At 42.4% G+C, this 12891-nt stretch overlaps 1 protein-coding gene across 9 annotated transcripts in view; it reads right to left on the reverse strand.

Moving 5' to 3' along the window:
- Positions 1–12891, reverse strand: part of AKAP13 (A-kinase anchoring protein 13) — a 216021-nt gene that overhangs the window by 126373 nt on the left and 76757 nt on the right. For all 9 annotated transcript variants that reach the window (XM_075764737.1, XM_075764735.1, XM_075764733.1 and 6 more), the window contains one exon: positions 7412–7559. In XM_075764737.1, the coding sequence (XP_075620852.1) occupies positions 7412–7559 (148 nt within the window). The remainder of the gene's footprint in view (positions 1–7411; positions 7560–12891) is intronic.

Genomic DNA, 12891 nt, shown 5'->3' on the forward strand with positions numbered 1-12891 from the left:
CAGTCCTTTTTTTCCCCAGAGCATTAGCAAAAGTGAGCTAAGCTTTCTGGCACTCTCAGGAGATAAGTGGTTATCATCTGTGAAACAAGCCCCAATCTGTTTTTACAAGGTTCAGGAACTTGCCCAAGATCACAAAGAGCTCCAGGCAGGGCCAGAACAGATGCTATTGCTCTTGACCATCTCTTTTCTGCTCCAGCTGGTAGACAGTAGGACTTTCTCCTAGCATGGGTTAAGCACCAAGTGATGCACTCTGCAAGCATCAGGGCATTTGCCTATCAACTGCTGTAACTCCCTCGGACACCTTCCCCACAAGTGGAACAAAAGAATTTCTGACTCATCAAAAAAGGCAAAAAAATCAACAACCCCAGGTGTGTCAGGAAGAGCGATGAGCCTATTTATAGCCTGTTTATAAAGGTTTGCATTTTGGTAGGCTGAAAACACACCTAACCAAATAAATCACGCCCATGAGTGCAACCACAGAAGGGAAGAGAAATCTCCCTACTTTACAATGTGACCAGGTTTGGGATGCTGCCCAGCACCCCTCCTGATTGCCTTCAGTCTTCTCCAGAAATCAGCCCTTTGGCCAAAATAGCAATCAAAAGCAAATGACAAAATACTGAACACCAGCACACTGGTATCGTCCAGTGGTATCCCAGTTTGAATTTTAACTCTTCGAACAAACACAACAGTGTTTCTACCTTGCTGATGTCTCAGACTGCACAGAGTAATATCACGTGTATAGCTAGGCTACTCTTCTTCATACTTTTTATTTGCCACAGTACAAAATTAGGTCATTTATATGCTGGCCTAACTCTGATAAAAGTCAAATAACTCACCCCTTAATTCTTCTTACACTGCGTTTTACTCCATTTCTCTTTCTGCTTCTCAGTTACTTTAAATTTAGCATGGAAACAATTCACTACTTGGACCTGTTTTGAGAACGGCCGACATATTGCAGGAAAAACACAGAAATTAAAAAAACCCTATTTCGGTCTATGCAGAGATGGGCGCAGCAACTGCTTCTGTCATAATAAAGCAAGTTCCTCATCCTCACATAAAACAACACTGTATAAATTATTTTAAATAAGACAATAACCCTTGAACTAAAGAATTCTTTACTGGGTCACTTAATGAAGCTTGCGTTGGGCAGGACATAAGAACAAAAAATGAAAACATGGGGTTCTGGTGTCTCTGTACTTATCCCTGAAGAGCTGAGACGCATTGGTATGACAGCACTGCATCCTCTACACGGTAACGATACGAAACAATGAGCAGCAGCGAAGGTGGAGATTTCTGAGCTCTAAGTAATTAACAGACAAGTTAATGTATGGTCTTATACCTGGCTGGCTAATTGGTACCTGTGTCTGATGTAGGGTGTGGTTAAAAGGGTGACAGCAAAACTCTGGGCTTTTTATCGCTAAACAAGGTGCACATGGAGACAAAACAGCCCTCAAGAGAGCTTTAGCAAAACATGATTTCATTTCCTACTCCTCTAAAAGTGGAAATCCTGTCCAAACCTCCTATTTTCAGAATTCACATTTCAGCTATCAAACAATGGGCCTCCAGCCCGGGCAGCTATTTAAAGCCCTGCTGGAAGCACATGTTTGGGTTTGCCTGGTAGGTGACTAAGGACACGGGTGCTAATTGCATCCTCTGAGTTACCATGGCGGGGCTGGGTTGAAAGAGGTTTTACAAAGAGATTTAAGCAGGACATGAAAGCCAGACAACAAACGTGGTGAATCTCATGGAGCATCCTGGATTTGCATCCAAGAGATGTTGCCATCTGGTGGCTCGTGGACAGGAAAATCAAGGGATCTCCTGTGGCCATCTGAAAAGTGGCTCTTCTCTGCTTCCGAAATCCCAGATTCTGGTTCTGAAAAATCAGAGTGCGTTGCTGTGATTTACACAGTTACTGTACTCTCTCTTGCAACACAGGAAACTTTATGAAATACATAGGCACAGTACCAGTAACAGACAGGAGCCTTTGTTTTTCATTTTAAACCCTCAACTACTAATACGCAGAGAGTGTAGAAAGATTTTTTTTAAGGCCCTTTATACTGCAGATGTCCCCAAAATCTACAGAAATGCAAGACCCCACACATTACATCATAAATAATTTCAATACAGATTCAATCACTTTTTCCTGTGACTGATGTCATCTAGAACTGGCATCATTTCCTTTTAATTACACTGCCTAGAGCAATTAAGTACACCGAAAAGGATGGACTGCAAAAAGTCTTATTGGCTATGCTCTTTTATTCTATTTTAGGGGTTTTTTTTGTTTCATAATTAAGAGTATTTTCAAATCCACAACTGGTATTGCCAAGTGGTCACTTGTTATGCAACTTGTTTACCCTTTTGGTCTACCAGTACAAAGATTGTAATTCATGAAATATAGCTTTTTTTTTTTTCTATGAAAAGTTGTTTCCTAGGGGAAAACACAGTCTGTGGTAGAAAAGAATAAAACATGAACACATGTAAGGGATTTCACAGTAAAATAAAAGTTTGAAATAAAGATATTTCCAAGCTAGCTAATTGAAATTAATTTTAGTCTATCCTTTTAACTAGCAGAAAGATAGTAGAAAGAAAAAAAAAAATCTGAGAACTACAGGAATTAAGAATAAATAAAAGACTGAACCTGCTTCTCCAACTCAGCTTAAGCCCAGAGAGAAAGCTCCCTGTGAGTCAAGGCATTCGGAACAAACAGGAGTGTCTCAGCCCTGTGAAACTGCTGGCAACCAGCCGCCAGACCATCTCTCAGGCCCTTTTTCTGCTTCTAATTTCGCTCCTCCTCCTCTCCGTTGAAACCCGTACAAGAATCCCGCACCTTCTGAGATCAACCAACGAGAAAACGCGATGTAGGTATTACAGAGCAAAGCTCGGAGTGCTCCTACACATTGCAACAGCACACACAAAGGCAATTATATCTCACAAAATTACCTTCCTTACTGTTTCAGTGACTCAGCTTAGAGACAGTGTATTTCTTACCCTCCTCTTGCTAGATTAGGAGCTGCTGCAGCTCTGCACTTACAGTACTGGACTGTCTCTCCCTATTTTCCTCCACTGAGCTCCTCTGCATTTCCCAGACACCACACTCCAGCCTTTAAACGCAAAGCCACACCTGTGCCCAGTGATGCAGCCGTTACTGTGACGGCACACAACCTGCACTAGATGCACCGCACAAATACTCGCGAGCTCCCAGCAGCCCAGCTCGCTCCGTGAGCTTTCTCCTGCGAGAAAGTTCTCTCCAAATCTGCCCGAGAGCTTCCTGATCCCAAGATGCCTCTGCTGCCCACGGCACGCTGTGGTCATGGATTTTGACTCATGTGGACAGGAATGAGGTCATTCCTCCTTTTGTTGGTTTGTTTGCCAGATCATGGTGTGAGGCTTTTTATTCCAAGTGGTTTTTTTCCTGCAGGGGAAAAGCTGCTCTAGCAGCAGAGGCAGGCAATGAGGCTGCTGTCTTGCAATCAAGTTTCACTCCTCTGCCTTAACACAAACGTCCTGCGCTACCATGTGCAATCTGCTTGGCCGTTCAATGTCTCAGCTACCCTCTGCGCTCCGCAGAGATGTTGGGAAGAGAAAAATATATTAAATACGATGACAGTCTCAGCTACTTCAGTAATAAGGACTTGCTGAAAAGCTCAGTTTATGACCAACACTAAGTAGGATGAGCATCCATGACGCAACTGGACACGTCCATCCCCAGCAGTACAATTTCAGCAGCAACAACAGTTTAGCCATAGCAGCAGAGCTGACACCATCTCTCTGCATCCTACCCTGCTCAGACCTTTGGTATTTTCTTAGTACCCAAACTCCAGTGACCACGCTTTTGCCACTAATGATATCCAAACTAGGGCAACATCCAGTGCCACAGCATCTCTGCCTGCCACGCAGATGGACCTTAACATGAGAAGTGTCCGATGAGACAGTGTTTAAATTTGTTCTGCTGAACTACAGAACGCTTCTGGTACCAAGGAAAACTTCTTCAGTTACGGAGAATTTGAACCAGATCATTTAGACATTGAAGCGTTTTACTAGTGATGGTAAAGCAATAGTTAAGTTTTAAGTACCTTTTCACTAAGGCAAACAGAAGCTTTGTTGGATGATGTTACCTGATTTGTCCTCAGGCTGACAAAAGAGCTACCGGAAGCACACAAAACATCATCTGCTGCCTAATTCTTGTAACTCAGTAGCTTATTTTGATACTTCAAGTTATGACAGATCAGCTGAGATGAGAATCTGTTTCTTACAAGGGGAAATTATTTCCCTTAAATTCATAACACAGTCAATAGCGGGGCAGGATAACCACCCCAACCCATCCTTCAGAGCAAGCACAAACATACAGGCAAGTATTTGGTCCTTTGAGTGACTGCTGAATCTACATTTAGGCACATCTTCAGGTAAAAAAAGCTGCTCCCATAAATTTACAATCAGAAGTATCTTCTTTTATTATGTGCAGAATTAAAAGCTTAGGTTTCAGCAGCACTGTTAAGCATATATATTTAGTGTTTAAGGCTGATGATAAAGACAGCATAAGAAAGAGGTAGATTAGTAATTATACAAAATGCAGCATTTGACTCTGCAATGGTAAGCGTTTATTTAGGTACGGCCTTACAGGATGTAGAGAATTTTCACACACAATAAGAATTTAGGAGGTGTTCTGACAGTTTACATTTCCATTCCATTTTCTTTAATTTCTCATCTAAAACCACCTTTCGGTGTTGACTTTTTTTTTTTAAAATGTGATTTCCTTTGAAAGCCTTACTAAAACATTCTACTTAATTTTGGCAGCAAATGTAATCAAATAATTTCTGTTTCTGTTTTTTACGCCTCCATGCCTCACCAAAACTACTGAAAAAGTGAAGGCAAAAAAATATTTTAAAATCTGGTTTTGTTTTTACATCAGCCTTAACCGAATTATGGTCATGCCAGCCCCTGATGGACTTCATCTGAAGTCCCCTGGGGACCACGTGAAACTCCGAGGACTTGGGATGAGGATGAGAAAAGAGCCTTCAAGCCCAGAAGGGAAGCAGAGGAGGTTCAAGCAAGGCTGGTGGAGGGGCTGGGTACGCTCCTGAGTGAATCGACCCTTCCTTCATCCACCTGAGATGTCCCCGAGGAGTGGCTGTGCTCCCAGGGACCTGCACCACACCTCGCATCGCAGGGACAACAGAAAGATGCTTAAAGCCGGAAGTGAAGGATGAGATTTTGGCTAAAAGCTGAGTTTCCTTGCAGAGCACTTGCTAAGTACCAAGGTCTGGATGTTTAAACAAGAGCTGGTCTCCCACACAGTCTCTTGTTCATGGCTAATCCTACAGTGAGGTCAAGTAACATTAGTTCTGAGTCACCACAACCATCCCCAAGGCAACCAGCCGAATATACAGTGTAAACACATGATTACAGATTCACTGTTGAGTTCAGGGAGGAGGAGGAGGAAGAGCTGGGCTGAAATAAGTCATGTTCTTATTGAAATCAGAGCTGAAGCAACACTGGACAGACGTCTGTGTCAGTGGAGGGGTATGAAAAAACTGGATTTTCCCCATTTTGCTTCTCTTCAGCATCCCCTTCATCACTGAAGTCTTTTTATTCTCGGGTAGTTTCTCCAAAATGAGGTACAAGCACAGAAGAGGGTGTTTTCCAAATGGTTGCTTTACATCTGAGAAGTCATCTCTTCCCTTACACCACAGCCCGGGCAGCGTTATCTGGCAGGAACGGGACTACCTTTCTGAAAAGTCCGTTAAAACTTAGCCTTACAAGTGCGTTAAAACTGACACAAGATGTATTTTGGGACAGCACCCATCCCTACGTAGCATCCCACACCACAAGATCTTCGCCTGATAGAAACTATGTTTTGGGACAGCACCCATCACTATCTAGCATCCCACACCACAAGATCACAACTCTACTGGGTTAAAAAAAAATAAATAATAAAAAGCCCATTATAACTGAAGGGACAATTGAGAGCAAAATCCCTCCTTTTCCCTTTGAATCACGAGCAGAGTCAGATTTCCCACTAACAGTGAAAAAACAAGCCCCTGGGAGCTCTCCCCAGTGACTGAGTTGTGTCTAGGCCTGGCAGGACAGGCAGAGCCCAGAGCATCACGCTGGGTACCGCCGGGCAGCCACCCCATCCACCGCTGCTCTGAGGACGTCAGGGCCGGCGGGGATAGGAAAGCATCGCTCCCGCCCGGAAATCCCATGAAGCACGCCGGATCCCGCGCGGGCTGAAGGCAAACACTGAAGCTTTTCAGTTCTGTTCTTGGCGACGCGGCCGCGGTCCCGAGGGGGAGGTGAGGTCATTGCAAGCGGGGCTGGCAGAGCCTCACCACACAAAAGCACGGAAGGACTCACCCCTTCTTCTCCCTCCTCTGGGAGAAAATAAGCACTAATCTAATTGATTGCACAGGGCTCTAGTCGTCACTAACTGTAAAAAGTCTTCTCTTCCCAAGCTAACTGAACAAACCAAACAGCACAAAAAGAGGAGGAAATGAAAAAATACGGTGGCCAACTTTTAGCCGCTCATTCCCAGGAGGAAAAACTCCTTAGCCCAAATTTTACTTCACGTGCACCTCTCATAAAACAATACTTACAAGACAGATAAAAAAGCAAACCCACGAAATACACTTGATCGCTTAAGCTATACTTGTAGAGTGAAAATGTCAGGCGTTTTTCTCACACTAGTATCAATGTGCTGCATAGCAACAAGTCAGAATGAAAGGTTAATGGTAAGGACCGCAGCCTGGAACACGCTCATTCCCACGGTCCTGAAGTCACCAAAGGAAAACGTCGCGCCGATTTGTTTTGTTTTGTTAATGGCACGAAGGCTTAAAAAGAGCGGCGGGCTTTAATGTGCAAACCCACTTCGTCTGAACCGGCTGTGCCGCAGGGATGGCACCAAGCACCGTACGCTGCCTGCCACTGCAAGAGCTTCAGAAACTCTGTGTTGGCCGCGATCCGCACGACGGGATTCAGGGGAAAAGGGTTGTATTTCACCAGGAATACAGCAATAAACCGCACTGAGTTAAGCGGATCGTAAGTTTAGCTAGGACTTACCAGGCTGTACCCTGCTTGGATAAAAGCATCTCCAACCTTGCAAATGTGTCCTCCGTTACCTTGCTTGCATTTAAAAGCTTTTTATTACGTGTAAATACAACTGTGTATTTTCTACAATAGAATCCCATAGTTACACTATAGATAATTGCAATCTCAGAGTCATATAAGCATAGCGAAATCAAGCGAGAGATTTTTAAAACGCAAAAGCAATCATCCAAGCCACACTTTCTACTCTCTATGAATGTGTACATGAGGAAAAAGACAACCAACAAGACAGCATTACATTTCAGTCTACTTGAATTAACCAAATTTCACAGACTGATATACTGATGTGCAAAGAAAAGCAATTGTTTACCAGGAGAAATTGTTTCCAGACTCCCAGGATTAATCTTTCTCGTGCTTGTGCAGTGTTGGACAGTTGACCCAGTGAAGACCAAGTAAAAAACTACATCATCTTCAACTTTATCTTCCTCGGTCAGCTGCACTGTAATAACAGAGTCACCCTAGGAAAAAGCACAAGGAGGAGGTTAGGTTTACATTTTTAAGAACTGCATTACACAAAATAAAACTTCTCTACCTCCGGGGCTCCTGCTTCCCATTCATACACTCCTTTCACATGACTCAGGGCCCATCCTAATTTTCAGATACGCAAGTCATCCCTCGCATGGCTCTTAGCATCCCAGCCAGCCAACCAGCTAGGAAATATGTTGAGCACAGCTCTGGGAAGAGATACGTAGAAATCTCAAGGGTATATTCAAAATAGCAACTTAATATGGTGAAATCACGCCAAGTCTGACAGACGTGAGCACACATCCCACACAGGGTTGTTGGTTTTTTTTCAAATACACACACACGCGCACATATATACACACACATATGCCCCCACATATGCATAGCTAAAACAACAGAATTGAGATAGCAGCCTAAAGTTGCCTCTGTCTTCATAAATTTAAAGAAATTCCCTAATTCTTGCTGGAGCATTCACTTTACCCTGCCGAAGCTAGCCACTGTGCTGATAGTTCCAGTGTAACCAACTTAATCACTGAACGCATCTCATTCCCCACCCATAAACAAAGATATGAAAGGTTCACATCCACTCAGATTTTTTTCCACCTTCCATACAAAAAACCCAGTAACCGTGGCCATACAAGACAGCAGTAGTAGTTCTCACTCATTATCATAAGCTTATGCCTTGGTGAAAAGCTCTGTACACTATAAAAACCAGCAATTTTTTAAGCCCTGAAAAGAAATCTGTCGTGCTCTGTTGACCGAATGGTCCCACTTAGTTTTAGGGAGGCTTTATTTCGGAATCTCAGTATATTCTATCATTTTGCTCATCTTTGCTATCGGTAAAAATTATACTTATAAAGGGCACGCACGTTATCACGGTTAACCCAGCAGAGGATCCAGTAACGTAACGCAATTCATACACCTGCACGGACAACAACAGGAGCAATATCCACAACTTCGGTTTTCCATGGGAAGGGAAAGCAAGGAAAGAGGACGGCTTGCAGTTACTACAGCACTAAGTGAAGCATGTTCATTTGATCTCACCATACATCGTTTATCTGCCCGAAGAATTACATAAACTACGAGACACTGAGAACAACAGACTGTGCAGTGACCTTCTGCCCCTTTTCTGTCGAGATCAAAACCAGTTGGATGCCCCAGTTTTACACTGCAGCTGCATTTGCCAGCTCTCTGCCACCGCCCCACTGAGCATATGGTTAAGGCTGCAAATCTGGAAAAGATTTTTTTATTATTATTTTTGCAGATTATGTAATTCCAATTTGCATATCCAATAGAATACGCATGTCTTTTCATTTAAAACCTCCTTAAGATCACTCAGTTCATCCCTTTGCTTTGTCAAACGTAACTATTGCAGAAAAATCCCAGACTTCCAAGCCATCCCGTACACCCGTGCTGCGTTAGCATCGCTTCCCACGCTCCGTCTCGCATCTCCCCCCGTTCTCCCTCAGCTCGGCTCCTTTTACACCCCACCACAGTTTCCTGCTCCCAAGTTCACGTCCAGTTCTCCTCCTCTGATCCGGCCTGTCTGGTACCTCTTGCCAGAGGCAGGGTTGCACCTTGTTTTGATAGAAACAAGGTTTTGCAGTGCAATACACAACCAGCCCCGGTCTTAAAAAACAAATATATGGGTCAGTCTTATAACACACAGGAAAGAAAACCATGAATTCAGAAAAGATAAACAGAGCAGCGAGTCTACTTTACATTTCCAGGTGTTGCACAGTGACAAATGTACGTTTTAGGAAGGTCTCGCGTGATAGCATCAGACCAAACTTCCAGCTGGGGAGAAAGGAACCATGTAGCAAAAGTATATAACGTATATAGGCAGTGCTAAAATAAAAACAGGTGCAAAAAGAAATAAATCAAGCTTTAAATTCAAGCATGACCAGTTCACATGCTGAGTTGAAAACTAAATATTCCATTTCAAGCAAAAGGATCCAGTTTTGAGCAGAATTTCAAAAAAACAAAAGCCAAAATTTTAACCTATGAACCCTTTGTGCTTTGGGTTTTATATCCATCTTTTTTCAAACCGTTCCTCCGTTAAGGCATGAACATACAAAGTACTTAAACGGACTTAAAATGTGTATGACATTTCAGGATGCTCATCAACAGGGCTGATTGTTTAAAGTGGTATCTGTTAAAGGAGATTTTTGTTTTCTTTAACTCAGAAATCAAGTACAGCTAGTCTAATTCCTGTGAAAGTAAATCACTTCCATATCAAGGAAAAGCAATTTAATTTGCAGCATTATTGCAAAGACTATTTTGTATGTTTAGTTATTGACAAAAGACATGTAAAAAGCCTGAACACCAAAGGTTCCACATAACCTGAAATCTGTCTAAACTGGGGCTTAAAAAAAAGAAAAAAAAGCAAAAGACAGCTGAGTTTCTCATATAGATACCTGAATTTTAGGTGTGGAGCAATCTGACCTAATTTTGACAGTGGCCCTGCTTTGGGGGGTGGTTAGACCAGATGAACTGCAGCTGTCCTATCCAACCAAAATTATTATATTTATATTTTCATTCAGTTTACTTTAGTTCATGTTTAAGTCTAGAGGAAGCACAAATTATCATCAGCTGATATCATTTTAAAAGGCTTTTCAGCTGTGTCTAAGTAGCCCTTTACAGTGGGATGGTCCCCACCGCCCTGCTCCCTTTCTCCTCTTCTGGAGGACCCTCTGGCAAAAGACTAAAGGGGAACACCCAAGAGCCTTAATATGATAACTGAACATTTGATTTTTTTTCTTTAATTGATATTTTACATTGTCTCCAAAGATCTTGAGCAAGATCGATAACGTGCCACTTAACTGCTGTGTGCTTCGGTTTACTTACAGGTGCCTTCTGAGCTACCTCTTCGCTGTGCGGTGCGTGGTACCGCTCACCGTGCACGATGGGATGCAATATCCCAGAAGGAAAAGAGCAAAGCACTAAATAAGAAAGACCGTCCCCCTTCAACGCACATCTCCTCCCAGCTATTAACAATTTTGTTGTCCACTGCCAATTTTAATTTGATTTTTCGAAGTTATACTGAAACAACGTATTTATTTGAAAAGGAAATAATGCACAGAACAAACTCTCTTTCAACCATTTTTGGAGTTAAAGAAAATCAGTTACAAATGCAGCCAAATTCCTCCAACCCACATAGAAGACTTTGCAACAGCACTATTGCATTCAGCCTCAAAAAACATTTTAATTGAAGAATGTTTACCTTTATTCATTTAATATTGTCCAAAAAATGTCATCTGTTCAGTATCACTGCCACACAAGGTGGTTATTATAACCCCTCTTTCATCCTGAATGGCTAGAAATGGGAGGCCGGCCTGCCAATATCCCTTTGGTGAAAGTACAGGCAGATCAAAGTCATTCTCTGGAATGCTCCAACAAATAAGAATAATTTAATTTCAAAACTAGTTTGGATCAACTAATATTTACTTGGCTTAAAGCCCATTGGAAATGAAAACATTCCATTTTGGTCCATTCATGAAAGAGGTCACCCTCTCCCTCGTTCGGATCTGAAAATCTCTGGTTTCAGATAGCTGTAACAACGGGGATGTGGCACTCTCCTCTAAATATATTCCCTTCTTCCAACTGAAGGGAGAAAGCAAAAGGTCTGCCTCAACAAGGGATGGGTTTAAAACCCTGACCTTGGGCTTTAAACTCCTATAAAACAATTCAGAAAGGGATTTTAGCGTGGCACATCTCTGAACCTTTGGCTTAGGTAAGGCAGCAGAAATGCAATTATCTCTATAAAAGCCCAAATGCTGTTCCTAGGTCTGAAAACCAAAGCCAGATAGACCACGCACCTGTTTGTCAGCATATTTTGTTGGCATTAGGACTACTCCACCTTTTCAGGTATTTGTTTTTCCAATTCTGCAGTTACAAAGGTACGGAGATTGCGTGTAGGCAAAGTACAAGCAACTCTGAGTAATCATCTCTTCATTCTCAGACTTGGTTTCAGTGTCTGTAAAGGTGAATTATTTACCTTCAAAGGATTTTTTTTTTCATAGATGACTTTAGCAATATTTGGAAATGACAATGAAGCGAACAAAATCTTTAAGCTCAAAAGAAAACAAGATCACTTATGTAAAATGCTATCCACCTTCCAAAAATAAAGAATTGTTTTCAGCATGTAAAGACATCTTTCTTTTCCACTTCAGGCTCTGGAAATCTGTCTGGTTTTAGGGAACTGGTCATAGAGGATCCTTTGCAGCAGGACTGCAAGGATGGCCCCAGCAAACGCAGCATTGAAGACCTCCAGATGAAAGCCATGAGCTTAGCTGGCAAGGGCGAGTTTCCCTGAGGGAAACTCCCAGCAATAGGTACGCTTCTCTACAATGGACTACGCTGGCTAACAAAATTTTAAAGTTTCTATAAAAAACCCCAACAAAATGGCAAGCTGTATTATTTTTATAGCTGAAGCATGTGATTTCTAAGCTGGTTTTCCCCCTCGTGGTTCATACTGAGAATTTTGATGTTATCTAACCCACTAACTACCCACTCCCACCTACACACACACAGAGTCTAAAAATACTTATGAAAAATGAAGCGTGTGTTAGATAGCAACGCTGAAGCACTCGAGCATTACTTTAGCATTCTGCTTTTAATGAGAAAACAGTAACAACTACTAATCCTGAATTTTTTCTATACAGAAAAGCAAAATTACGGCTGACGACCGTTGCCATCTCTCAGGCTGTTTTTTCACGCAGGTAGAGCGTAGCCAGTGCAATCCTACTGAACAGAAAGCCTGTATGTTAGATGGGTTAGAGATTCACAAGCAAGGAAAGAAACTTTCCTCCCACTCTATTTCCTTTTAAAGAGCTGTTGTAGACTTTGGCGTGATGCTGCTTTATTAAAGAGGCTGGATTAGGCACTGGATTAGATGAGTAAACGTAACCTGCCAGTGTAACAAGTTATGTTTTGTTTCCGCTATTCATAACATGAATCAGATCCTTGTTGGGTCATTGCATATTGCATTATGTTGGGACATGAAAGGAGAAATATGCTTTTGAAACAGATTTCCTCCCCCCCCCCCCGCTTTGGGAAGCTCTAAATAGCTCCTAGGAGAGCTGCACTGTACTCAGGAGGACAGGACAAAATCACAGTTGTGGTTTCTTCCTTCTCCTTCAATTAATTCAGGCCTATCGGTACCTTCATTTATTCATTTTTAGTTGGAGTTGGACTTGCTGTTACCCCAGCTACTGCTTGACACAGAGCACACAGGATCAGGCTGTAATTACAGCGGGAGGCAAGTCCTTTCACATCCCTGCGCTTTGAGTTTCCTCATCAATGAAAAGGGAATCATGGTTCAAA

Source organism: Balearica regulorum, chromosome 12 (genome assembly GCF_011004875.1).
Source record: "Balearica regulorum gibbericeps isolate bBalReg1 chromosome 12, bBalReg1.pri, whole genome shotgun sequence".
NCBI lineage: Eukaryota > Metazoa > Chordata > Aves > Gruiformes > Gruidae > Balearica > Balearica regulorum.